General features: G+C 49.7%; 1 protein-coding gene across 1 annotated transcript in view; it reads right to left on the reverse strand.

The window, feature by feature from the left end:
- Nucleotides 1-2416: 2416 nt before the first annotated feature.
- Hk2 (hexokinase 2) overlaps nucleotides 2417-27569 on the reverse strand; it is a 52489-nt gene continuing 27336 nt past the window's right edge. The window contains exons 3-19 of the mRNA XM_041634692.1: nucleotides 25549-25697; nucleotides 21370-21489; nucleotides 20556-20651; nucleotides 19938-20037; nucleotides 19452-19635; nucleotides 15678-15833; nucleotides 13760-13993; nucleotides 12566-12870; nucleotides 11318-11466; nucleotides 10922-11041; nucleotides 9137-9232; nucleotides 8596-8695; nucleotides 8324-8507; nucleotides 7204-7359; nucleotides 6435-6668; nucleotides 4485-4625; nucleotides 2417-4344 (exon numbers count right to left, since the gene is read on the reverse strand). Coding sequence (XP_041490626.1) covers nucleotides 4338-4344; nucleotides 4485-4625; nucleotides 6435-6668; nucleotides 7204-7359; nucleotides 8324-8507; nucleotides 8596-8695; nucleotides 9137-9232; nucleotides 10922-11041; nucleotides 11318-11466; nucleotides 12566-12870; nucleotides 13760-13993; nucleotides 15678-15833; nucleotides 19452-19635; nucleotides 19938-20037; nucleotides 20556-20651; nucleotides 21370-21489; nucleotides 25549-25697 — 2531 coding nt within the window. The 3' untranslated portion in view covers nucleotides 2417-4337. The remainder of the gene's footprint in view (nucleotides 4345-4484; nucleotides 4626-6434; nucleotides 6669-7203; nucleotides 7360-8323; nucleotides 8508-8595; nucleotides 8696-9136; nucleotides 9233-10921; nucleotides 11042-11317; nucleotides 11467-12565; nucleotides 12871-13759; nucleotides 13994-15677; nucleotides 15834-19451; nucleotides 19636-19937; nucleotides 20038-20555; nucleotides 20652-21369; nucleotides 21490-25548; nucleotides 25698-27569) is intronic.

Below are 27569 nucleotides of genomic sequence, written 5' to 3' on the forward strand. Positions count from 1 at the left end.
GAGGCAGGGGGTCAGCTCAAGGTCATCCTCAACTAAAGTTTGCTTCCAGCTACTATTAAGTCAGGGGATGCACTTCAACAAACAAGGCTGGAAGGGAAAACAGGACCCAAGTGTGTATAACGTAACTCTATCATCTCACCTCAGATTTTGTGTAGGACACAAATGTCCCCTCCTCCTGCATTTGTGTGTGTATGTGTGTGTGTGTGTGCCTGTGTAGATCAGAGGACACCTTGTAAGAATCAGTTCTCTTCTATGGTGGGCTCCAAGCCTGCATATCAAGCTCTCTTTTCAAAAAAGATTTATTTATAAATGAGTACTCTGCCTGCATGTACGTATGCACACCAGCAGAGACATCAGATCCCATTGAGTGTTTGTTAGATGCCATGTGGTTGCTGGGACTTGAACTCAGAATCTCTGGAAGAGCAGCAGGTGCCCTCGACCACTGTGCCATCTCTCCAGCTCCATATCAAGCTCTCCCATCCACTGAACTATCTTGTCAACTGTGGTGATATTTTATTTGTGTTGTAACAAATAAAACTTGCCTGAGGATCAGTGGGCAGAGCTAGCCGCCACTTGATCACAGAGGCCAGGCAGTGGAGGGACACACTGGGGAGGTGGAAGCAGGAAGATCAGGAGTTCAAGGCCACACTGTGCTACGTGAGATTTAACCACTCTAAAGAGAAATAGAGCCCACACCTTTGTTCTCAGCACTTGGGGTCTCTCCCAGCACTAGAGAAGTGGAGACAGGAAGTGGAATGGCTAAGTGGAGAGAAGATTAAGGCGGGAGCAGACACGAGCTCAATCTTTTTAGGCTGAGGAGTTGGCAGGGTAAGAAGTGACTGTGGTTTGCTCCTTTGTCATTCTGATCTTTCAGCTTTCACCCCCTAATATCTGACTCCAGGTCTTTATTATTAAGATCAATTAGAATTATATATAGTCAACTATATTACATTTTTAAGGCAGTGTTTTCAGAAATGTAAAGGCTAGAAAAACCACACACACACACACACACGAGAGAGAGAGAGAGAGAGAGAGAGAGAGAGAGAGAGAGAGAGAGAGGTGATCTTAGCTGCCTTTCCTCAGCTGTCTGGGGCTTGCTGAGTAAGCTGGGCTTGCTGAGCAGTGAACTCCAGGGATCCACCTGTGTCTGCTTCCCCAGCCCTGGGATTACACGGCCATGCCACCTGGATCCAGTCTCCCCTCTCCCCATTGCTCAGCTCCTCTGCTGTCACCTCTCTCTAGTCAAGGTGCTTCCAGCAGCTCACACCTGTCCCCCAGTTCTGGATGGATAAGCAGCACGATCACCACAGGTTCATTACCACCCAGACACACTGCCACAGGTTCATTACCACCCAGACACACTGCCACAGGTTCATTACCACCCAGACACACTGCCACAGGTTCATTACCACCCAGACACACTGCCACAGGTTCATTACCACCCAGACACAGCAAGGTGCAGGTCATCCTGGGGTACACAGTGAGACCGTCTCAAAAAACAAAGGAAATCTATAAATGCTCCTACTCAGGAGGCTGAGACTGCAAGATCAAAGCCTGCTTGGGCTAGAGAGGTTACACTGAACAACTTAGCGAGGACCACGTCTCAAGTATAAAGACTGGGGCCAGGTATGGTGGCACATGTCTGTCCTCCCAGCACTTCGGAAGCTAAAGGTCAGCCTGGGCTACAGGAGACCCTACCTCAAAGAGGGGTTGGGAGGAAAACACGAGATGTAACTTAGTGACAGGGTTGCTTGGTTGGTCCTGGGTTCAAGTGCGGGGGCACTTAAAATTATGTATATATTTGAAATTGAAACTAAATTTGCCCCAAATATGTATAGACTTTTACTGTGTGTAGTCTCTGAACCCCAGTGTAGGAACCACTGACCCAGCACCTCTCGGCAGTGTGAGGCACCCGGAGCCGGAGGATGGATGTTAAGTTACAGGCTAATATGACTTGTTTTATATAGTGATTTGTGATGGTTTGGATGAGATGTGCCCCATAATCCCAGGCATTTCAATACTGGTTCCCTATTTAGTGGCGCTGTTTGGCGTGGTTTAGGAGCTGTGGCCTTGTTGGAGGAAGTGTCACTGAGGGCAGGTCGAGACGTTAAGGATTGACACCATTTCTAGTCCTTCCTTTCTGCCTCCCACTTGAGCTTCAGCTTCTGCTTTTAGCATCGGATTCCTGCTGCCCGTTCGTTCATAGTGTTTATCACAGCAATAGAAAGGTAACAAGGTGTCCGACCTCCTACAGGCTTTAGTATTCCAGAACCCATCTCCATGAATACTGAAAGATAACATCGTACTCCAAATGTATTTACTGATCCCATCAGTGACGGGCAGTGCTAACTTGCCCCAAAGACGACGGCACTCTAAAGTGCTCATTTTTAAGATCCAATCACACACTAAATATTTTGGAAAAAAAAAAGTTAAAATTTATTAATAATAGTTAACATCACATGGTTAATTCGACTAGTTCTCTACTGTACATGGTGACAACACATTCACTAGACTGAGTGCCCAGGGATTTGAGATGAGCCAAAAGTTACTGAACATCACACAAAGCAGCATTAGCGGAGGGCTGTCAGCCCAGGGCTGGGAGCAGCCAGCCTAGTGCCAAGAACACAGCACACTGCCTCCTGCTCTGGAGTGAAAGCCAACACTTCCTCAAAAGCTAGCCACACGCCCGTCTCCACCTACAAAGTGTCCTCTCTCAGAGATGGGGCCTGATCTGACAGTGTAAAATTTAAGATTCAAAAATGTCGTCAAGATCCGTCTGCATTCCGTGGCTACCCTCTAGTGGTTCCCACATCTATAGGTGGCTTTGGCTTTCAATGGTCTGGATGAGGTCAGGGGAGCGAGGGTGCCACACCCCACTGGCAGTGCCAGCCTGGTACAGTCTCAGGAGGACCAGGCTCTGCTCTGCACGACTGAGAAATGCTCACAACGTGGGTGTACCAGCGGTGAGTTTCTCTCGGTCTCTCTGTTTTGACCCCTGCACCCTGCTCATTAGCACGACAAGGCTGTCCCCTCTTTAGTAGGTCATAGCCGGGTTTAACGGTGGTGGTCAATCTAGTATTTTTAGAGCAGAAGAACTTTTGGAGTCAGAGCAGAGGACAGGGCTTTCGAGACCTCCTCCTCCAACAGTCTGAAATAAATAGCATGTATAAAAAAGCGAGTCAGCCCCTCAGTGCAGCTCAGTCTGGGGAGGCAGACGGACAGCAGAGGGCAAAGGTACAAACACCCCACAGCATCCCTGAGGTTTTTTGGTTGTTTCGTTGCTTCATTTGGTTTGTTATGACAATCAGATAGAACTTTAAGGACATTTTTTTCTTTTTGGTGGCTTCCTTTAGCTTGCTAAACCGCTTTAAAACACTGACTGACCTACAGATGGAGATTGCTAAGCAGCGAGTATTTGAACAAGTCCTTCGGTTTCCTTTAGCTAACATCCTAGGCGATATCACTCAGGAGAGCAGACAGAGCAGCCAGCTGCTGCAGTTTTCTCTGTCCGGGGGCCAGCCTCAGTCTCCATCCCTGCCCTGAACACGCTCCCCAGACTGCAGGAAAAGGCTGGTACTCTGCCGTCTGCCCACCACATCTCTCCTCTGCCCGCGGGTGAGTGAGTTGTTTCTAGGAGCCAGTCAGTGTCTCCAGCTCATATTCTGAACTACACGGATTTACTAATGAGGCCAAGTCACAAGACCCTGGCCAGCTATGTACAGAACAAAGGAACATATAAATACATTACTTACAATTAACCATTACACAATGAAGGAGAGGACCTGTTTCACAAACTAAATAAATTTCAAACATAAATTAAGAAACAAACAAAATAAAACAGTGTTTCCACTTCTGCAGGGGGGGAAAAAAACTTTAAAAAGCTACCAAAAGTCACCCCCAACCAAGGTCTGTTTTTCGTGGATGATGCATTCAGCCATGTGAGGTAAAGCCACAAACACTTGGAGGAGGTGTCAAATCTTGGCTTTGGTTTGGATTCTCTATTCCAGGACAGCAAATGTTAGAACCAGCAGGGAAATGCTTATGGATGAGTTGAAGAGGGTCAGCCATAAGGCCATCATGGGGGGATGTCCCTCTACTTCGCCTCCCTCCCAAAGTCTGCCTCTGACAAAAGAAGCAAACATCCTTTTGGTGAGATGCTGTCCACCTACAAATGTCACATTCACATCCAAGATGAGGCAGCCATGTCTTTAAGACTATCTCCATCCCAAAGGATTGTACCGGAAGTAGAACAGGGAGAGAAATGATCTCAGGAGGTAACAGGAGCAACTGTGAACAATTCCATACTTCTGATTCTCAGGAAGGCCAAGGATCGGGTGTCAAACTCTACAGTGAACATACAGAGACAAAGTCTCAGTCTCACAGGGTCCTCTCTGGGCATGAAATGACAAGGGGTCCATCCATCCTCCTAACTTAAAGCAGGAAGCGGCCGCGCAGCAGAAGTCCCGTCTGGTCTCTGACTCTACCTCTGTCCGGCTTCCCGGATGCGGCAGGCCACCGCAGTGATAAGAGCCGCTCCCTTCCCACTGCCATCCTCGGACTCCAGGAAAGACACATCACATTTCGGAGCCAGATCTCTCACGGTCTCATGCATGACTTTGGCAAAGCTAAAAAGAGAGAAAGAAGGGATGTGACTGGTTCGTGTCCTCCAAGGATGCTGGAAACAGGAATGAAGGTGAGAAGCACGACAACAAACACTGATTGGGTACCGGGTGCCAGAAAAGGCAGTCTTGAGGGCCACGCCCTAGTCTTACAACAGAGTGGCCAGTCAAGAGAGCGGAAGGCTCAAGTTTGGCACAAATGTCTTGAGAGGCTGGTGAACTTCTTTTCAAAATAAATCAGCTGGTCCTGGGATGGAGCTCAGTTGATGATGCTTGCCTAGCGATACAAGTGAGGTCCTTGGGTTTTATCCCCAGCATCAACTGAGTGTGGTAGCACTTGTCTGTAATCCCAGCAAACAGGAAGCAGAGGCAAGAGAGTCAAAAGCTCAAGGTTACCCTTGGCTCCATAGAAAGTTAGAGGCGGGTCTGGAATACAAGAGACCAGCTTTAAAACAGCTGGAACGGCTGGCTCAGCACAGCAGGGCACACAACTCTTGCAGGACAAGATTCAGTTCCCAGCACCCACGTGACACCAACTCCAGCGCCATCTGGCCTCTGTGGGCACGGTACCCAAGTACACAATTTCCCCACACTCCCCACCTTTACCCATATGCAAATAATTACAGGGTCAATTATGGGTTAGAGGGATGGCTCTGTGGTTAGAGCATCTATTCACCTACTGTTCTTTCAAGAGACAAATGTAATTGGTAGCATGTCAGGCTGCTCACCAATGCCTATAGCTCCAGTTCCAGGGAATCAATCCGTCTCCGGCACCTAACCCTGTGTATGTACCCCTATATAGACACATGCACATACATGCCTCAGTGTTGTGGGTTATGTGTCATCTAAGCATGAATAAAGCCACTGTCAGCACACAGACACGGGCATGGCTATGCGCCTCCAAAACCTTTAGTAACACAAGCCCCAAGTGGTACTGTGTGATAATCCCTGGATCACAGGGAAAATCTTGCTGTTATTGTAGAGAGAGGCAACCAGAGTATTCCCAGCAGCACTGTTCACAACAGCTAAAATGTCATAACAATTAAACAACAGAGAACAGCAGTGATGTGATCACTGGAAAACATGATCCCCCCCCCCCGCCCCCTGCCGCAGTCAGGTGTGCTGATGCACACCTGCCATCCCACCTTGTGAGGTGGAAGTCAGAGGGTTAGGAATTCAAGGCCAGCCTCAGCTGCATAATCTGGTCAAGGCCAATGCGGCTCACACAAGTCTCTGCCTCAGAAAACCAAAAAGCTGCTGTCCAGCCTTGAAAATGATCAAACCACAACCGCACAAAGACTTTTGATATGGGAGTCCCTTCTGTGTGATGCTTATATTGGTTAATGAATAAAAAAACTGTATTGGCCTGATAGGGCAGAATTTAGGTAGGTGGAGAAGACAGAACTAAATTCTGGAAGGAAGAAAGCAGAGTCAGAGAGATGCCATGGATCGACCACCAGAGTAAGACATGCTGCTGAAACTTAGCCATTAAACCACTGCCACATGGAGATACACAGATTAATAGAAATGGGTTAAATAAAGATGTAGGAGTTAGCCAATAAGAAGCTAGAGCTAATGGACCAAGCAGTGTTTTAATTAATACAGTTTTTGTGTGGTTATTTTGGGGCTAAGCTAGCTGGGTGGACGGGACGAACAAGCAGCCTCCTCGCAACAGACTCCCAAGCCAGCAAAGGGGCCATGACCATTAATCTCCAAACTAAGCACTAAACGCTCTTTGGAGTGGCTGAGAGAAGTCAAGGACAGAAGTGCACCAGGAAGGGAGGAGAGGGAAGGCCTCCAGGGGCAGGCACTCACTGAGGATGGAGCTTGTAGAGAGTCCCGTCTACACCCACTGTCACTTTGAGGCTGTCCAGCCCTCGGTTTTCTCTTATCTTGTCCACCACAGCAGCCATGCCTGCGCCGCAAAGCTGAGCCGCACGCCGGGCGACCACGGTGCACACCTCCTTCACGATGATGCTGTCATCGCAGGTGCTCTCCAGCCCTAGGTGGCGCAGGATGGCGCGGACCTGCAGCAGGGCCAGGCAGTCACTGCGTGCGAGGGAGACAATGGATGGTCAGGTGTGCCCAGGCAGGTTCTGGGGAGTGAGGTGGGGTGGGGGCAGCATTATCTGGCTCTTGAGCAGTGTTCATCCGCTCATTCTTCCCACAGGTGACAGAGCTATGAACAAACGGCCCTCGTTCTATCTGACACCCAAGGCAGAACATGGCTACCACAAAACTGATGCTCACAGGTGTGCTGGCCTGCAATCCCAGCTTTCAGGAGGCTGAAGCAGGAGGATTGCCACCAAGTGCAATGGCCACCGTGGTTACATAGTAAGATCTACCTCAAGAAGACCAAAACCAAACTACACTAAAGACAAAGGGAACTCACATCCTCCAAGCAGACTAGCCCTGATATTCAGTTTAAACTCAGCAATACCACTTTCCACGGCCTTTTTCCATGTCCAGCATGGCTCTTTGGGGAATTGTCAGTCAAGAAGGGGTCACTCACTGTAAGCAGACCAATGTGAGCCACATCCTGACCTCACAAGAGCTGGGGAAACCTGTGAGTCCCCATCCTTACCTCTCGATCTGAGACAGGAACTTGGTCTCAAAGATGCCCCTCGTCTTGAGGCGCTCTGAGATGCGGCCGCGGAAGAGCAACCCTCTCTTAGTGAAATCGATGAGGATGTTGCGCACGATCTCGCCCAAGTACATGCCGCTGATCATCTTCTCGAATCTGCAGTGTGACAGTGCCCACAGAAGTCAGAGGGGGCAAATGTGTCCAGGCAAAAAAGAAAGAAGGGAGCTGGCACACTCCTCTTGTGGGAAAAGAACAGCTCCTGCGTCGTGTGAGCAACATCCAGGAATCTTTGCAAACATTCACCAAAACTCACCACCTGACTGTTGACAGCTCCTTAGGAAGAGACACACTCACAAACCCAATACCACTTTCAGGATCGGGGGAAGATGGCTGAGTCTTCATCCCTAATTCCATTGGACAACTTACTTGCTTTCCCTTGGACCTCAAATAACTGGCGTCAACACACACTTTTGGAGCCAGCCATGACTATGACTAAGCACAATGCCTTTTTAACAAGCTAAAGCCCAAGGGCCAGTGACGATACTATTGCTGCCCTACCTCATTGTGTAGCCTGCTTCCTTCATGGATGGTGCTTGCCTGGCTTGCAGAGGTGTTTTAGTCTGGGCCCTCTAATTTAGACTAATCATTTGCAAAGTGTTGTCTAAAGGGCCAAGATCTTTGACTAATTCAGTGTGGTGACCCTGTAGATGGCATCTTCCTAGTGGGAAGGGTGGCAGACATTAGGCCTCAGCTCAAGCTCTAAGCCTCCACACTGCATGAGACTCTGTAACACTGGGGATGCTCGTCCATTCTGACAATAGAGGCACTAGATGCTGAGTAGCCAGAGAAAGGCTTCCTTCCTGTCAAAGCCACGCCAACACCACTTCTTCACCCTGGGAGCCATGAGCTGCCAGTTCCCACGGGCTTTCCTCAGTCTCAGACCTAGCCTCCAGTGCACTCTCCCTGACCTGATTGGTGTGTTTAAGAAGCTCTTTGAAGGAGAAACCCATTAAGGTCCTCAAGAGAATAAGTGTCTGGTGGGGAAATGCCGTGGTGGAGAGAGCCCAGCCAACCGAGGTCTCATTCAGGATGTACGCCCCCAACACAGGTGAGTGCTTACCTCTGCTTGCCGGGGTTGAGAGAGAGCTCATCCACAGCAACATCAAACTCTGTGCGGAAGTCATCCAGGCAGCCGTTGTCCCCAAAGGCCCCCCACTCCATGTTGACACACATCCGTCCCTCCTCTCCGTCCACCAGCTCCACATTGCGCATCTCTTCCATGTAGCAGGCATTGCTTCCAGTGCCTGTCAATCAGAGGGCACCGGTCCTCCCTCAGCACCATCCACCCGAGGCCCTGCATCCCCATTCGGGAAGGAGAGTTGGTGTCCTTACCAACGATAAGGCCAACTTCACAGTGAGGGTCTTCATAACCACAGGTCATCATGGTCCCAACTGTGTCATTCACGACAGCAACTACATCCAGGTCAAACTCCTGATGGCAGAAGCAGATGTCTGTCTAGTCCACAAATTCCAATATCCTCTGCTTAGGCACTTTAAGATAGACAGACAGACAGACAGACAGACAGAGAGACGCACACACGCACACACAGCCACTTCTCTGCTCGCTCCTGTCTGCTCTCCCCATTCAACCTCACTTTTCCTCAAAGCCGTCCAGCAGCACCTGCCACTGGATCACGGGCTTCTGTTTATAGAGTAGACTGTTGTGGTCAGCCCTGAGTCCCCATGCCCAGTAGTTAATCAACCACTGCTGAGTAATGAAGCTAATTTCCCTCCAACAAAGTAATAGCATGTGATATTGCCCTGACTCTGAATACAGCAACCACCTTGGGTACTGGGGGACCAACACATCAGGATCTGCACTATGTCTCCTACGGGGGTACCAATGCATCGGGACTTGTACCATGGCTCCCACCTCTCGCCGGTGAATTGCTTCCTTCAGCAGCGTGACCACATCCTCGCCCTCACAGCCAGATGCCTTGAAGCCTTTTGTCCACTTGAGGAGGATGCTCTGGAAGAAAACAAACAAACAAATAAATAACTCACAGGCACACAAAGGGGGACATCAGAAAGGGGACACTGGTCGTTCCTGGAGCCCCACTTTGCAAACAGATTACCCACAAATGATCTTGCGCTTGTATGTAAGGTACTGACTTGGTTGTATCATTTAATTCTCACCACCGCTTGTGCGTATGTCTTAGTTTCCAGACTTAGTGAACAGTGAGCTGGGGAACAGCATAGGGACAGAAGCCACCAGGCTCCCCAGAGTCTGTACAGACTCAGACAGAGAAAGAACGTGGTCGGGCAGGGAGGATGAGTGCTTCTGTTCATGCCTGTGTGTACAAAGCTGTGCAGGTGGCAGGCGTGTGGAGGCCGGGGGCCGATACCTGATATCTTCCCCCTTTGCTGTCCACTTTATTGTATTCAGGGACTTGTCATTAAACCTAGAACTCACAAATTCAGTTAGATTGGCTGGTCAAGTGCCCGGATCTGCCTGGCTCTGCTTCCCCATGGCTGGAGTGACAGGCACATTATTGTACCCAGCTTTAATATGGGTGCTGGAGATCTGAACTCAGATCCTCTTTTTTACAAGGCAAGTACTGTACCATCTGAGCCATCTCCCAGCCCCTTAGAGCCCCTTTAATGTGCCCTTCATTGTGTGTGGGCCATCTGAACAGATACCCATTGACTTTGCACGTGGGAGAAAGGTTTGTTCCCTATTGCTCTTGATACTGTAGCCGCCAGCACAAACCAGCACCCTCAAATCCCTTTCCCGAAAGGCTGGAACCACGGCCACCCACATGCATGGTGTCTCCAAGCCTCGCTCATGGACGCGCCCATCACTTGCGTATTCTTAATAAACCTGGATGTGTCATCCTGTGATCAGATCCCAAGAGATTCAGAACCAAACAGCCCCGTGAAGGCCTGGCTTCACCCCCACACAGACAAAGGCGTGTTTGTCTCCTCTACCCATCTCTCATCTACCGGTGAGTTTTGTGCCTCATTTCACATGATCATTACAATAAGACAACACTGGGCTTCAACAGCCAGGGAGACTTGCCCAAAGTCAGTGGTGAATACATGTGGCCAGAGACCTCTGGGTCTCCATGTCTCTTTAATGTCTACTGAAGCCTCATCCAAAAGGTGATGTCATCAGAGCCAATGGCCACAGCTGGCTCTTGCTTTGTGTACTCTTTATTTAGTTCTAGACTTAATACACAGGCCTCACAGAAACAGACAGGAAAATTCAGCAAGTATCTAAGATGTTACAATCCTGACAGGAACAGTCAACAGTGTCAGGTTCCCCGATAAATGCACAAAGATTGCACACGCGTTGGCATGAAAAGGTAGTGTCTACCTGGGTGCACGAGGACCTGAGTTTGATATCCAGTACTCACGTAAAAACCTGGGAAGGTGGACACTGCAGAATCTCTAGGGCTTGGTGTCTAGACAGCCTTGCAAAATTAGTAAGCTCCAGGCTTTCATTAGAGAGACCTTGTCTCAAAAACAAGGTAGATACCCCTGCCTGAACATACAGGGGGCACCCCAACATATACACAAATAAATTAAATTTTAAAATACGAGTTCCCACTAAGGTCCCCAACCAAGGTCACTCATACCCTCTTTCCCTCTTCAAAGAGCAACTCTCCCTGCTGTAAATTAAAGCCCACATGACAGCCCTCCCGGAAGGCAGCGCTACCTGGTCCAGGCTGTTCTGTTGGCACGGGAAGGAGAAGGTGAAGCCCAGAGGCAGAGACACGCCTTTCATGCCCATGTACTCAAGGAAGTCCGCGATGCACTGGACGATGTGGTCAAAGAGCTGCAGGAAGAACGGGCACTGAGGGAAGGACCCGGGCCAGAGGGGGATGCCCCCAAACATTCGACCCAGGAGAATTGCAAGCTCAGGCATCACCTGAGGAGACACTCTGCCAGAGCCCTGAACCCTTGAGCCCTCCCCAAGCCAGGGGGGAAAGGCGCGGGGTGGGGGGGGGGGGTGTCTTTGAAGTTGGGAAGGCCACTGGATCCTCCCAGAAGCTCATGACCTCCCCTCCTCCCTGGCATGTCACCTCCTTTTCTCTCCCATCCCAAGCCTCACCTCTTCCCCAGTGCCATGCATGACATCTTGAGGGATGGAGTAGATCTTGTTATGCATCTCCACGCCCTTCCGCTTCCCGTTCCGCACGCGCACCAGCAGGACCCGGAAATTTGTTCCTCCAAGATCCAAGGCCAGAAAGTCTCCTTTCTCTGGAAAATCAACCCAGGGTGGTAATGAGTTGTGGTTGACAGAGAGTGAGAGTTTACACACCTGCCCTTTGTTAGGAAAGACGGAGCGTGAGCGCCACCTAGCAGTTAAGGAAGGAAGAGCCTCAGGACCAGATCTGAATGGTCCTACCTGACCCCAGAAGTCAGCTCTTTAGAACATCAGGTATGCCAATACAGTATTCTTAAAATTGTCAGATGTAACATCTGAGCCAAGACAAATGCTACAGAGGGTACGATTCTGGAAGAGAGAAGGAACAGCCGAGGGACTCTTTCAAAGGAAACTGAGGTCAGGCAGTGTGGCAAGCCTGCAATCCCAGCATTGGGGACGTGGAGGCAGGAGGATCAGGCATTCAAGGCCAGCCTCAGCTACACTGTGAGTTTAAAGTCAATCTTGGGCCATACGACCCCGAGGCAACCCAACCCATTTTTTCCCCCATATAGATGGTCTTGGAGATATGACTGAATGGGACAAGGCCACATCACTAGGAGGTGACCAGCGACCAAACCTTACTTTCTTCCCCTGGAGCCTATGCCAACTATGAAACACCACCATGGATCAGAAAGTTTTGTGAGGGCCAGGTAGGAAATACAAATAGACCCCAACTAACACAGTGTTTGAGAGCTGACTCTTGACCCCAGATCCCTAGGTCTGAATGTTGCTGACGCTGTCTGATTGTATGACCCTGAGCAAGGTTCTTAACTTCTCTCAGCTTCAGTTCTCTGCCAAACAGCAGATTTTTAACAAAATTGGTCCAAGTGTTGGCTACACCAATAATCCTAGAACAAGTATTCAGGTCACATCAAGCTACATGAGACCCACGCCAAAAAGCAAAACAAATGGGGCCCGAGAGATAATTTCAGCAGATATTTTTCTTGCAGGTCACGAGTTCATTCCCTAGCACCCACATCACAGCTGCCTGCAACCCCACCTCCAGGACTGGACACCCTCTCGTGGATTCAACCAGCTTATGCGTACTGACAGGCACGAAACTTAACATAAATCTTTTTTAAAAGGTCCATGACAAATGTCGGCAGCAGAACAAACCCCACCAGGCGAGCTGAGGGCACCCGTGCTGTGTACCTGTACCATCCGGGGTGGCGCACACGTAAGTAGGCAGCATCTTCACAGGGGCTACCGCATGTGTGGCCTTGCTCAGACCTTGCTCCATTTCCACCTTCATCCTCCTTTTGATCTCCAGCAGCTGCTCGCGGCTCAGCTTCAGAGCCTCCAGGGTCTTCTGGCGGGCACGGTGTTGGTCAGCCAGCCGGTAAGCCACCGCTGTCACCATAGCCGCCCCTTTGCCGCTGCCATCCTCAGACCGGAGGAAGCGAACATCACAGTCGGGCACCAGCCTCCTCACTGCCTTGTGAAGACGCTTGGCAAAACTGCAGCGGCACACAGAGTAAGAGACAGGTGTCCATGGTTACAGGGGTACAAACGGTTGCAGAGTAGCTTCCGCCTCTGCCCCGAGCCAGTGGCCCAGTGTCCATGTCTCCTCTCTCCATTCTTCCATCTTACTGTATAAGAGCTGGTATGCAATCGTGACTGCCCTAGCTGGTTCTTCTAAAGCTACTGCCCCCTGTATGCAGTCACAGGAGACATGATCTTTCTCATGGAACACGTCACAGCTCCTCTGCTTAGCAGATGGAGCCATCCTCTGTTAGGGCAATCTACTAGAGTCAAGTGTTTCTGTTGCTGCCTGCTCCTGGTTCATCTCATTTTATCCAATGCCCAGGGAATACCCTACAGGAACAGTTGGATTCAGGAGGATCTCAGTGAGGTCAAGGCCAGCCTGGTCTATAGATAGAGTGAGTTCCAGGACAGGCCCCAAAGCTACACAGAAACCTTGTCTTGAAAAAACAAAACCAAAAGGTGGAGGCAGCTGGGGGTGATGTCTAGCTGGCAACGTGCTTGCCTACAATGCACGGAGCACTCAACCCGACACTACATAAAGGTGGCACAAGCCTGTAATCTGAGAACTTGGGAGGTAGAGAAAAGAGGATCAGAAATTTAAGCTCGTCCATGGCCACATATTGAGGCCAGTCTAAAGCTACATGACAGCCTATCTCAAAACAGCAAAAACCAGAGAGTGGAGGAGACAAGACAAGACAAGACAAGGACTCAGCAGCCAGGAGCTCTGGACAGAGGGCAAATCACCAGCTGCCTTCAGAAGTCAACCCCACCCAGACCGACAGTGTCCACTGGGGAACAAAGCACTGACTCCTGGAGTCTTCAGCGGGCTCCATTGCTCCCACGCCCAGACCGCTCACTCACTGGGGGTGTTTCTTGTAGACAGAGCCATCGACACCGATGGTGGAGCGAAGTCGCTCCTCGCCCTTGTTCTCTTTGATGCGCCACAGTACCGCAGCCAGGGTGGCTGCGCACAGGCTGGCCGAGCGCGTGGACACAATCTGGCAGATTCGTTGTGTGGCCACGCAGTCCTCCTGCAACGGAGTCAGACCCAGACGCACCAGGATCTGGTAGGCCTTCCGTAGTCCATCCTTATCACTAGGAAACAGATAATAGGGTGTGAGATAGGGTGTCTTAACTCGCTGTGACCAGTGGGAGGGGCTGTGGGCTGGCCGGGGAGCCCCCAGCTTCAGCAAACTCCCCCTTCAAGGGAGGGTAGACTCCTTCAGCAGTAGGGAGTAGAGCCCAACACAGCAATTCCAAGGCTCCTCTCTCAGAGCCCCGCTCCCCCTACATACACACAGGAAAAAACTAGTAGCTCCTCTACGTGTGCCTTATAAAGACAAGACCCTGTTTTGGCTGCTGCACATGCTCCGTGAGCGAGTGGCAGGTTCCTGCTCTACTCCCCTCGAAGCAGATGAATGGCGGGCCAGCTGCCAGCCACCTCTGAGTGCAGGAGTTCAGTCTGCGGCCCGTCTGTTGCTCTCTAGAACAGCACTAGTCAGACTGTACCTGCAGCTAGGGTCAAGGAGACTCAAGTGGGCGCGTGCCTCTGTAACACAGGTCTTTGTCCTGCTTTGGGCTTACAAAGAGTGGGCAGAATTACTCCAAGGGTCCTTCTTAGCAAAGTCCATTGAACTATTTCGCTGCCCTGCTTTGGCACAAAAACTTTCTCTCTCCATCACGTCCCTTCAGTCACATCGAAATCTCAAGCATAGCAGAGTTAAATCTTGTGGTATTGTTATAAATGATAAAGAAAAACCAGGATGTCCTTACTCCCATCTCTGCCAAGCTATGAGTGGGTACGTGTATCTATGGGAATCTGCCCTGGTTAGCCTCAATGGTCAGCTTGAAACAGTCATCTGAGGACAAGCCTCAGTGGAGGAACTGCCTGGATCGGTTGGCCTGTGGACATGTCTGTAGGGGACTGTCTTGATTGTCAATTGCTGAGCCCTCTCAGCCCACTGTGGGTGGTCCGTTCTTAGGCAGATGGTGCTGGACTGAAAAAGGAAGCCAGCTGAGGCAGCAGTGCTTCTATTTCAAGTTCCAACTGACTTCCCTCTGTGCTGACTGTGACCCGGAAGTATAAGCCAAACCAACCCTTTCCTCTCCCAGTGGCCTTTGGTCAGAATGTGTCATCGCAGCAGAAACGAAAACAGAGCAGCATCCAAAGACCACTTTTTTTCCTGTTGTAAAACTGGGGTCAGCACAAAATCTTTCCTCCAACATCACGCCCAAAGCAGCATCCCAAGGCCAGACTCTTGGAGACCAACTGTTCCTAGCATCCTGAGTCACCCTGGTACTGTCATTCTCAAATTAGCAGGAGCAGAGACGAGGAAATGAAGTTGTAGGGCCACCCAAAGACACCTGTATGGACCCCCTGTGATCCAACTTCAGACCTTAAAGGCCTGCCTGGGGACACTCAGAGGGTAAAATGCTTGTTTGTAAATATGAGGACCCGAGTTGAATCCCCACAACTCATGTAAAAGTCAGATGATATGATGTGTGTCTGATCGCAGCACCGAGGAGGGGGAGATGGGGGAGACCTTGGGGGCTCCCTGGCCAATCAGCCTAGTCTACTTGGTAAATCTAGGCCAGTGAGAAAAATCTCTCTTAAAGCTAGGCAGCCTGTAGAACATACAAAGTCTGGACCTATGGCACACACATTTACACACACACACACAGAGCTCAAAGCCAACCCGGTCCATTCCCCCTCCACCCCAGTTCCCACCCAAATCATAGAGACTGGGTGAGCAGAGAGGCAGAGGGCCCAGCAGCTTACTCCTCAATATCTGATACATCTTTGGTCTCGAAGGAGCCAGTGGTAAGGAGTTCCGGGCTGAGCTTCCCCTGGAACAACAGCTCTTCCTTAGCCATCTTGACCAGGATGAGTCTGACCAGTTCCCCCATGTACATCCCGCTGATCATCTTCTCAAACCTGCAGAGACAGACCAGTGACGGTCCATTAATGGACGGACGCCATGCCTCCTCCAGAGACAGACCAGTGACGGTCCAGAAACAGACGGACGCCATGCCTCCTCCCGAGGCCGGCAGACATGAGACTTCAGCGGGCTTTAGATGTCGGCGATTGAGGATTCATTTAGACTTACAGAACACAGTGGTTCTGTAAGGAGACATAAGACACAGCACCAGCCAATCATCCATAAAAGTGAGTGGGTTCATTAAATATCCCAAAGAAACATAGGGATTATGGAATATTCTGGAACAGAATCTGGGGTAACTTAAGTTTCCCAGAGAGTGATTATTTAAAGTCCAACTCAGAGCTAGGCATGGTGGTCATACCAGTAAAGGCAGCACTTGGGAGATGGCGATAGGAGGGTCAGAAGATCAAGGCCACACCAGGCTACAGGAGACCCCATCTCAAAAATCCAAAACAGAGCAACAACAAAAGTATTACTATTACTCTACCCCACAACAAAACAAACAACAACAAAAAATGCCTTTGCTGGTGGTACAGTTTCTGCTGCTACTGTTTTGCCTTTCTGAGACAGGGTCTCCAGGCTGGCCTCGAACCCAGGCAACGTCCATCGTACTAAGATTACAGGTGCACTGCACTACACCAAGCAGGAAAATGCTCCTTTTAAAACAAAACCTTAGAGCCAGTCATGGTGGCTCGCACTGTTCACACCGAGGGGCTGAGACAGGACTGCTATGGTTTGAGGTCACTGTAGTTGCACCAAGTTTCAACCCAGCCTGGTGAGATGCTGTCTCAAGAAAAAAAATAGTAACAATATTTTTTTAAAACTAGCCTTATATAGAGCCCCAACAGAAAACTGAAGTAGCTCTAATTAGATCTAGGTACAGATCTTCCCGCTCATCTACAGACACTGCCTTCCAAAGTTTGTGGACTCTCAAGAAAATGGATGATAATAGCCAGGGCAGAGGCTGGGGCAAAGCTCCAGGGCAAATAGAGAGCTCAAGAATCTGGGGGTGAACCCTGAGAGCTTTTTGGGGTACAAGAGACAAAGGAAGGCGTGACAACAGGAGAAATCAGCTCCAGAATCGAGTCCAGTAATTTAACTTCCCACCACTAGGTGTCACTGTTTTCTTTAGTGATTGTTTTTAGTCTAGGATCCTAGGATCACGTGACAGAAGAAACCAAGCCTTGAGGATTATCTTTTTGGTAAAGAAAGCCCGACGGCGTCTCAGAAAGGAAGCAGAATGTGTACTAACTAGGAGGGGCCATACCCCAGCAGGGGCGTGACACAGAGTGATATTTAGCAGAAGTTGAAAGCCAGGTTCTCAAGCAGCAAGATGTGACTTGCTAAAGCAGGATAAAGCAAAAGGAGAGTTGGCAGATTGGCTTCAGACACCAAACGACGAAGCATTTGGGAGACTGAGGCAAAAGCATCAAAGTTTCGGGCTAGCCTAGGCTACACAGTGACACCCTGTCTCAAAAAGGAAAAAATTAGGGATAGAGAAACAATTCTATTGGTGAAAATCTAAGTTAGATTCCCAGCACTCATAACTGCATGTAATTCTAGTTTCAGAGGCTCCAGCACTCTCTCTTCTGGCTTCCTCAGCATAGGCACGTGGGCAGGCACACAGTGCGGTTAATAAATGCAAAAAAAAAAAAAAATCACTCCTGCACATGAAATAAAAATCAATCTTAAAAAGAAAAAAAAATCATCCCAGATAGTGAGTTCAAAGCCAGCTTGGGCTGCATGAGACTGTCTCAAAAATGAAAAACCCAAAGCTCCAACATGGGCCCCAGCCTGAGGAGCAGCCTGGCCTCAATTCAGCACTATAAAGTTCAAATGTCTACATCACACTGTCAACCGATAGGGTACCACCCCTCCATCAACGCTCTTCACAACATGACATTGTCCAGCATGGCTTAGGGCCACCCCAGCTGACAGTCACTTTATCTGTGGGCACTTCTGAAGACACAGCTCCTCACAGTGACGAGGGTGTGCGCCAAGAATGTAAGCAGGCACCGAGTTAGTGGCTTTTCAGCGAATAAACCTCTCAGCAGCCACAACAGACACATCCAGAAATTCCTAAGCGTCCAAGTGCACAGACTGCCATTTCATCATGAAGAGAAGCCTGTGTGTGAATTAAAGGCTAGCCACCTCTGCTCCAGTTCATAGAGCTGGGCTTTCTGGGCTTCCTTTCCAGATAGAGGTCAGAACTAACAGTTTTTCTAAAACGCAGCATCAAGAAGACCACAGATATGGTACATTGCTCAAAACGGTTTTGCAACCCTTTTAGCCCTTGCCACAGCCAACCCTGTCTCAAGATCTTCAACAGAAGTTTAGCAAATTCAACAGCAAAATAAGGTTGTGTAAGAGTCAAAAGCAGGCCTGAAGAAATGGCTCAGCAGTTAAGAACACTGGCTGCTTGCTCTGCAGAGGACCCAGATTCGATTCCCAGCACCCACATGGTGGTAACTCCAGTTCCAGGGGATCCAATGCCCTCTTCTGATCTCCTACAATCACCAAGTATGAATGTGGTACAATACACACACGCAGGCAAAACACTCACATGTAAAACAAAATTAACACATCTTATACAGACTTTTAAAAAAAAGTCAAAAGTAACAAAGCTCAAACTGGAGCATAAAGGACTCAGGATCTAAATGCTGAGCCTCCGATTTCCCCAGGACACAGCTGAACCAGAGGCCTAGTACAAATGAAGGCTGAAAGACCTGGCACTCTGAGCAAGCAACAATAAAAAATAAAAATAAATAAATAAAAAAGAAGAAGAAGAAAAAGAACCAACACCAGGCAGCACACACCCTTAATCCCTTAAGAAGCAGAGGCAAGTGGGTGGGTTTGTGAATTTGTAGCCAGTTTGGGTCCACATAGACAGCCAAGGACTAAAACAGTAAGAGACCACGTCTCAAACAAAACCAAATTGAAGTCAGGGATGTAGCTCGGTTGGGAGTATTTGCCTGGGTTCAGTTCTCCTCATCAAATAAAGCAGGTGCTGCAGTCTTGTTCCCCAGCAGTGATGGGCCGAAGGCCACAGACAGTGCCTTTAAAGGACTTCATGTCATAGTCACTGTGTCTTTTCTAAGGGCTCACCATCTACAGGCAAAAGCAAGTACTTGGCCGGGCGTTGGTGGCGCACGCCTTTAATCCCAGCACTCGGGAGGCAGAGGCAGGCGGATCTCTGTGAGTTCGAGACCAGCCTGGTCTACAGAGCTAGTTCCAGGACAGGCTCCAAAGCCGCAGAGAAACCCTGTCTCGAAAAACCAAAAAAAAAAAAAGCAAGTACTTGGAATGTGACCTTCCAAAATGACCTTTCTGCTCAGCACACCTCTGAGCCCAGCACAGTGGGGGCTGAGGTAGGACTCTTGCTCATCAAGATTCGGTCTCGGAAAGAACCCAAGACAAAAAAGTGACCATCCTGAAGGGCAGCAGTGTGTTTTTATTTCGTGACTTATGATCTTAAGCATCCCCACAACTGGTGTGTGCCACCACAACCCTTTGGGGACAACGCAAAAGCAAGGAAACAACAACCCTTCCCTGTGGCAGTCCCCACCTCAGCCCCACACCCTACCCATACCCACCCACAGGAAGGCCCCACTTACAGCTGCTTCCCAGGGTTCAGTGAGCCCATGTCGATTTCTCGGTCAAACTCGGTGCGGATGTCATTGAGCGTACCATCGTCCCCGAAGGCCCCCCACTCCATGTTGATGCACATCCGTCCCTCGTCACCCTCTACCATGTCAATGTGACGCATCTCCTCCATGTAGCAGGCATTACTGCCAGTACCTGGTCAAGGGAAGGAACTGTTCCTCCACTGCCTCCACACACTCTCAGCTCCCACCCACCTCCCTCCTCATCGCTGTTTGTCTGCCTAGGGGCTGAGATTCCTCACTGCAGCCTCCTGGAACAGGCCAGGCAGCTAGTACACTACACTGCTTAACTGCACAGGTCCTGGCTTGGCCCAAAGTAGCTGCACCATTATCTTTACAAAGTAGGAGAAAACGCCAGGGCTAAGAATGTCTTGCTCACTCTCGGTGCCCATTGCCACCCGCTGATTGGCACCACCTTCACACCAGGGGCTCACTCACCCACAATGAGACCAATCTCACAGTTCTGATCATCATAGCCACAGGTCATCATGGTCCCAACTGTGTCATTCACTACGGCCACAATGTCAATGTCAAAGTCCTGCAGAGGATCAAAGGAACTTCATCATCACGAGGGAGAGACAGGCAGGAAAACGGAGAAAGCAAGATGCTCCATGCAGGTGTGTTATCAACTCAAACCGTAGCCAAAGATGGTTAGAGGTAGAGATCTCCCCATCTGTCTTCAGTAAGGGCAACTTTCCAGACAGCAGCAAGGTTTGGGGCCATCTTGTCTTCTCCCTCCTACACAACCAATAGACCTAGCCTGTCACCTCTCAGCTCCATTCCTCCCTCTTGTCAATCATGCCAACATTTCTCCTTCAGGCTAAGGATTGAAGGGTGTTTCTTGCACCAAGGCCAGAGTTACTGTTCATCAAGCAAATTTCAAAACCCCAAAGGCATCTGATCACATCCAAAAGTCCCTGGGAAGCATGGCAGGAATGCTCAACACTTATCCTTGAGTCCTACAAAACCATCTCGTGCTGAGTCCAAGGGCAGATGGAAAGATTCAGAGTGGAGCTGACAGAGCCGGCAGCCCGAGAGCTCCCACCGGCTACTCACCCCTCTGCGCTGGATAGCCTGCCGGATCAGATTCACCACGTCCCTGCCTTCCACGCCGCTCGACTTGAACCCCTTGGTCCACGAGACCAAGAAACTCTAGAAGAAGACCAAAGAATGATTTCCCACAACTGAAACAGTGACAACAGCGCTCAGCAGAGCCCTCTGCACCTCGGCTAAAGCCATGGCTAAATCTGTACACTGTCTCCTGACTAGTCCGGGAAGGAGGCTCGGCTCCCAAAAAACACCGGGAGAGGAGCGTGCATACACGAGTTTGTCGTGATTCCTGTCTCTGATCAGCGGAAGGAGGGGTCAAACAGGACACACAGCCCTCACATTTCTGACCCTGCTGAGGGCTGGGATTATGGCATGTGCTGCTGTGGCCAGTTCACGCCGTTCTGGCGATGGCACCCAAGGCACTGTGTGTGCAAAGCAAGGATTCTACCAGGTGAGTGCATCCCCAGCCTCCCAGGTGTCTTTGTTTCATCCACAGGTCTTTCTTCTCATGGCCCTTTAGATCCAAAGAGATCTTAAATTCTCATTACTGCTAACTTGGACAGGATACGGATACCACAAAGTATATCCTGGGGTGTAGAGGAGGGTAACAGAACACCCCGTCTTTCATATGGCATCACCATCCTCTGCACCGACACATATTACTCACAGGTTCCCAGAAGGACCAAAGTCTCAATACTGAGAGCTCATATGCAAAACACCTCAGCGCCACTGGGACCACAGCTGCAGAGGGCTCAGGAGTCCTCCCCTGCCCTCACAACCCCAAGCCCGATGCCACCACAAGCATCTCAGCCTGCCGTACCTCATCTAGTTTCGTCTGGTGGCAAGGGAACGAGAAGGTAAAACCCAGGGGAAGCTTCTTCGCTTTGATTTGTAGCTTGTCCATGAAGTTGGCCAGGCACTCGGCAATGTGGTCAAACAGCTGAGGACACAAACAGGAAGTGAGCCGGGAAGCAGGATAACGCAGAGGGAAAGAGACTTGGTGTGGCGGTTTTACACTGATTGCCAGCTTGACAGAATCTGGCGTGACCTAGAAGACAAACCTCTAAGCATGCCTGTGAGGGTGTTTCTGAATTAGGTTTGTTCAGATGGGAAGATCTACCCCAAACATGGTGGCACCCTTGCAACAGGCTGGGGTCCTGGATTAAAAGAGTGATTGATCTGAGCAGCACCTATATCCATCTCTCTGCTCCTGGCTATGGACACAATGTGACCAGGCTCCTGCCTCCATCTTCCTGACCAAGACAGACTGTATCCTCTAACCCTGAGGCAAAATAAACCCTGACTTTCTAATGTAACTTGTTACAGTAACGCGTAACTTATAAAAAACAAACTACTAGAACTTAAGCCATCGTCTGCTCTCCTGTTAAAAGGATATGACATCTGCACTCAGTCTCCGTGTGCACATAACGCTAATTAGTGTTCATCAGATGGAGTCTTCCACTGAAGGCTTTTATGTGACTCTCAGTCAGAAGAGCCCATAAGTCAGGGGAAGTAGCAATCAGAAAGTCCACATATTCCCCGAGGACAGAGCATTCCCCGCTGGCCATCATGGAAGTCCGACTTATCTTCCCAGAATAGAATGCCAACCACACTGCCAAGAAGTGCTTTGGCACCCCTGACTCTTGATGGAGGAGGGACAGAATACTTTCTGTTGGCTCTTGATGAATCAATTCAACAAAAATAAGCAACCTTCATATTTTTCCTCTGTAAGAGAAAACTAATTCCTGGGGGGCAATTCAGAGAAGTTATTTTTGGTTCTGTTGCTTATCTTATTCTAATTTATTTTCTGGGTATAGATGTGTGTTTGTCTGCCCGGGCGGTCAGAAGAGAGTGATCCCTTAGAACTAGAGTTACAGGGGTTGTCGGGGGCCCGCTGTGGATTCTGGGGTCCACACTCTTGTCCCCTGATAAAGCAGCAATGGCTCTTAACCACTAAGTCATTTTCCCAGAGCCCCTATGTCTGTTTTCTGGTTTCAGAATGAAAGCCAGGGAAGTGAGAGCACTGAGCGGGGCCCACACATCACTGAGCCTCACAGAGCTGTGCTCCTGACAAGTCAGGCCTCCAGCAGGCTAGAGCTCACCACCACCACGCAGGCCCCTCCTCACCCACTCAGCAAAGAGAAGCTGGTAACTCTCGAGATGTTGAGAGATTGAGGCCAGGGGCCATGTGGTCTAAAAAGGAAGCAGAAGCCAAAGAGGCTGAACAGACTCCAAGGGCCAAGAGGCCAGGTGGCAAAAATCTAAAAGCCAAGGAAGCAAAGTCGGGAGAATGAGGACACGCATGTTCCTTCCTAGAAGGAAGCAAAGGGGCTGGTGAGATGGCTCAGAGAGTTAAGGCACTTGGCACCCAGCACGTGGCCTGAGTTCAATCCCTGGGACCCACATGATGGAGAGAAAGCGGGGCTACTCTGTGATATCCTCCAGTCTTCACACACCCCTCTGGGAGACCAAGCCACAAGTTCACTGTGGAATCCTGAAGCAGATTTCCACATTTCCACCATAAGGGATGGGGGTTAAAAGGCCACTGGCTCCCTGATGTCTGGGGTGATGGGCAGGTGTGGAGTCAGGAAGAAAGCCAGCCTAATCTAGGAGGAGCCAGCCCGCACTGAACTCCTACGTGGATCCTGTCCATCTGTCTCATTCTGCGCAAGGGTAACCACAGCTGATGCTGAACTTTGAACCTCCAATCCAAGGCAAGCGCACAGACAAAGCTGTCATCAAGAGGATCATCGGCAAAGACAGGCCATCTTCCCTTGAGCTAGCTGAAAGTTTAATATACAGATAGGGCAGAGAGAGAGAGAGAGAGACAGAGACAGAGACAGAGACAGAGAGCAGCAAGCTCTGCCCATGCTGAAACAAATATGGGGCATATTAAACACATTCATAGAACCTTATTCCGATGCTCATTTATACACTTTTCCCCAGTGCTGAAGACAGAACTAAGCCTCGTGCATGCTGTGTGTGTACTCCGCCACAGCTCCAGCCCCAGCCTTCAGGGTGAGAATCTTTATCCAAAGAGAAGTCATAGAAAAATCAAGCAATCATGGGGATTGGAGGAGCCTTTATCTAGGATGGGGAGCAAGATGTCTGCCCAGTTCCCAGCCCTGACCACTGTTCTGCCTTTCTTACAAAAAGCAAGAAAAAAGTCCCTGCACTCAGGGGGCTGAGACAGGAGAATGGAGAATTTTGGGGCCAGCCCGGGCTCCCTCTCCAGAGCCTGTCATTAGGTTAAACTGAATCTGGCTTGTCAGTCACATAAGTTTGCCATGCTTCAGGTGACTCATGGCTTTGCAATAGGGCAGGCAAATGTGTTGCAAAGAGTTCTGAGTCGGTGTTAAGATCAAACACCTATAGGCTTTCTAGAAGGAAAAGGAGACGATTGCTCACTTGAACTGGAAGACTCACTCTTCCTGCTGTCTGAGGATCAGGATAGGATGCTGGGAAAGTCAACACTTTGCTGCCATAAAAAAGGCTCAAAGGGCACAAGCCTGCCAGTCTGTGCTCCAAGCTTTTCCTGCTTCTTATTGACAGAGGACAGCTCACTCCTCTTCCCAAGAGCTACACCTCATAAACTCCAGCGGGGTGTGGCAGAAGGCTGATGAGGAAGGGGTTATCAAGATTGCTCTGAACAGGAAGTCAGTGACCAGAAGACAGGCGACACCCTGGACAGGTAGATTCACAGTTATTTGATTCCCACAAATTGCCCTGTGATCTTTACATGACACACACAATAAATACAGCTAAAAAGAAAAAAAGAATAGAAATGATTTTCTTCATGCCTTCTAACTCAGTAGTTTGAGATTTTTTTTATTAGATATCATATTTTAATTATTTTCATTTGGAAACAATGTCACACTATATATAGCCCAGACTGGCTTTGAATTCTCAATCCTCTAGGCTCAGTTTCTTGAAGCTAGGATTACAGCTGAGTATCTGGCTCTGCCAGTCTGAGAGATTTCAAAGTCAATTTTAACTTCTTGGATCCTGAAACAGATTCTTTCTAGGTTGACAGACACAGTGCAACTGTCACTTCGTGTCCCAAGCCCTAGCCAGGCTCCTGGGGGGAAGCAGACAAGACCATGGGGTACCTGGGCACCTCGTGTGGTTAAAGAGTAAGTAACCACCTATGGAGATGGGTGAATCGTCCAGCTCATTGTTAGGACACTGAAAGTCTTTCTCACAATCACAGACAAACTTCTGGTACAGTTTTTGACTTTGTCTTATTTGGTTCTCAAATATTTATCATCTGGGAGCAGGGCCCAGAATGAGAGACAAGCAACCTGAAGAAAAGGTGATCACATTCTTCATGAAGGGGAACAACGCCATTGGCGGTCAGAGACTGAGGCCAGGAAGGAATGTGAAAAAGAGAAAAACTCCCATGGAGAAACAGCAAACACCAGTGTGCCCGCCACTTGTGGCACTAGCCACACCCCTGCCCTCTGAGCAGCTGCAGGACCTAACTATTACCCCACCATTTCTCTCTACAGACTGGGGCACCATGAGGTGTTGCTCAGAATCACACAGCAAGGCTGTCCCAATACAGGACCTAATCTTTTAAGCAAACACCCTGCCACTGTGCAGACAGTGTTCTTCCTGACACCACACAACAGCCATGAGACCCCCTCAGCAGAACCAAAATGCCCACAACCCCAAGTATCCAGGATAGCCTCAGAGCCACGCCCAGAGACCAAGGGTCTGAAAATATCTTCTCGCTTTTTCAGCTCACCATGAGCATGCTTTCCCCAGGAGTAGTCTGCTTGGGGGAAGAAGCCCATAGCCAACTGAGGGTTCCACCTCTCCCAGCCAAGTGCCCTCTGGACACAGAACATGGCAGAGATAGTCAGGGCTCTCCCCCTGGAAAACCTTACAGCTGGGACAGTATCCAGGATGTCCTAGGGACTGTCTTGTGGTGGGAGAAGGTGCAGGGTGTCCCACGGGTATTGGTAGCTCAGCTGCTGTCCCAATAAGAAGACTGTACCTGGGTTCCACTGCCCCTCATGATGTCCTCAGGGATGGCATAGATCTGGTTCTCCATCTCCACCCTCTGGAGGCCATTGTCTGTCACCCTTACTCGAAGCACACGGAAGTTGGTTCCTCCAAGGTCCAGAGCCAGGAACTCTCCATGTTCTGTAGACAAAGGAGGGGCCACAGTCAATATGGGGAAAGACAAGAGCAAACAGCCTCCAGGAGACCAGTCAAGACTTCAACCCTCTAGTCCTCCATGAGCATCAGTCACTCATGGGTGAGCGCGGTCAATTGGTTCAATTTTTCCAGACACATCGGTCTCTTTCTTTCTTTGAGACAGTCTCATAGAGCAATCCAGGCTTGCTTCCAGAGCCCTAAGATTATGGGCATGCCCCGTCATACCCAGTTTCATGCTTGGCTTTATTCCTTCCTTCCTTCCTTCTTTCCTTCCTTTTCCAAGACAGGGTTTTTCTGTGTAGCTTTGGAGCCTATCCTGGAACTCTCTCTGTAGACCAGGCTGGCCTCGAACTCACAGACATCTGCATGCCTCTGCCTCCTGAGTGCTAGTATTAAAGGTGTGCACCACCACCGCCCGGTTATGTTTGGTTTTCTTAATGATAAGATATCTTTTTATTACTTTGCAATTCACACGAACAATGAAACAATTTCATATTCCTGCTTGCCTGGTTGGCTTTTCAGTGACTTAGAATTGGAGTTGTTTGGGAAGAAGAATGTCCATTGAGAAAACAGCTTGGCCTGTAGGCTTTATCCCACCAGGCACTAGCAATAGGGAGAGGAAGCACCCCAGAGAGGGTCAATGACACAGGCAGCTGCTGGGAGGCACAGGGCAGTGGGCACAGCATGAAAGTGCGGAAGAAATCTGGAAACCACAGGAGAGCCAGATGAGAGAGCGCTCACTCCACTGCAGCCTCTCCCGGCCACCTGCCTCACCTCCTCTGCCGGGATAGGGTTTGTTCTCGGTTGGGGAGAGGAGACTCACTTAATGTGCTGGTCAACACTGATCTTACCTGGCTGGGAGGGTCCAAGACACGTTCTGACTAAATAAACTAAAGAATTTCGTCTGTGCCCAGGTTCCCTGGGCTCCCTAAGCACCTTGCCTCCCTCCCGCAAATGGCTACCCCCTTCCCCCCAGAATAGCCACATCTTAGCAGCTCCCTAAATACAATGTCTATAGTCCCTAAAATGCAAAGCCGAAAGTAGTAGCTTGGGGTAAGTGTCAGCTACCTGAGACTCCTCAGGACTCTCTCTCACACACACACACACACACACACACACACACACACACACACACACGGTCTGTCTGGTGCAAAGCTAGTGAAACTCATTACATGTGAGAAGCCATGCCTGGCTACTTTTTAGCCTAAAGTCTCTTTTACTCCAGGCATACAGAATTTGGTTCCTTGGCCTCTGTTCTGTAAAATAGGAGCATCACACCTCCCACGATTGTTTTGAGAGAATTAGGTAATGTTCTTGAATCATCCAGAACTACAGCAAGATCTTAAAAGACACAGTAAGCACCAGGCTCGTGGCAAAGTTGGTCTCACACCTATTGGGATAAGTCTTCCAGACCCCATATGGTGAGAGATGACAGACACCTTTTTGGGGAATGCCACTGGAGTCAATGCTGGAGATTTCGGCATTCTTCCTACAGGTACCAATTTTCCATTGGGCTTCAGAGGGCATTGCCACACTGCTCGCACTAGGTGCCAATTCCTTTGGCTTACTAAAGCAATGCCAGCCTTGTCTGGTTGGGGGGGGGGGCGTTCTGTCCATCCCCTCCTTGTGGCCTCAGATGACTTTTCTAGACACTCAAGTACTGAACCACCACCGGCCATGGGGCCTCAGCCAGAGTCTAGGAAACACTATGTGGTAGTTGTCAGGGGGATGAAAGAGAAAATGAAGGGTGAGCTGCCTCATCAGCACTTTGAGGTCTGGGATACACACGATCTGCTGAATCAGTGACCGTGGGGGACGGTTGGTTATGAAGACTGGCCCAGCTGGATTCAGCCCGGC

Source organism: Microtus oregoni, unplaced genomic scaffold (assembly GCF_018167655.1).
Source record: "Microtus oregoni isolate MIOR12 unplaced genomic scaffold, Mior012 000002F_ref0000024, whole genome shotgun sequence".
NCBI classification, from domain to species: domain Eukaryota; kingdom Metazoa; phylum Chordata; class Mammalia; order Rodentia; family Cricetidae; genus Microtus; species Microtus oregoni.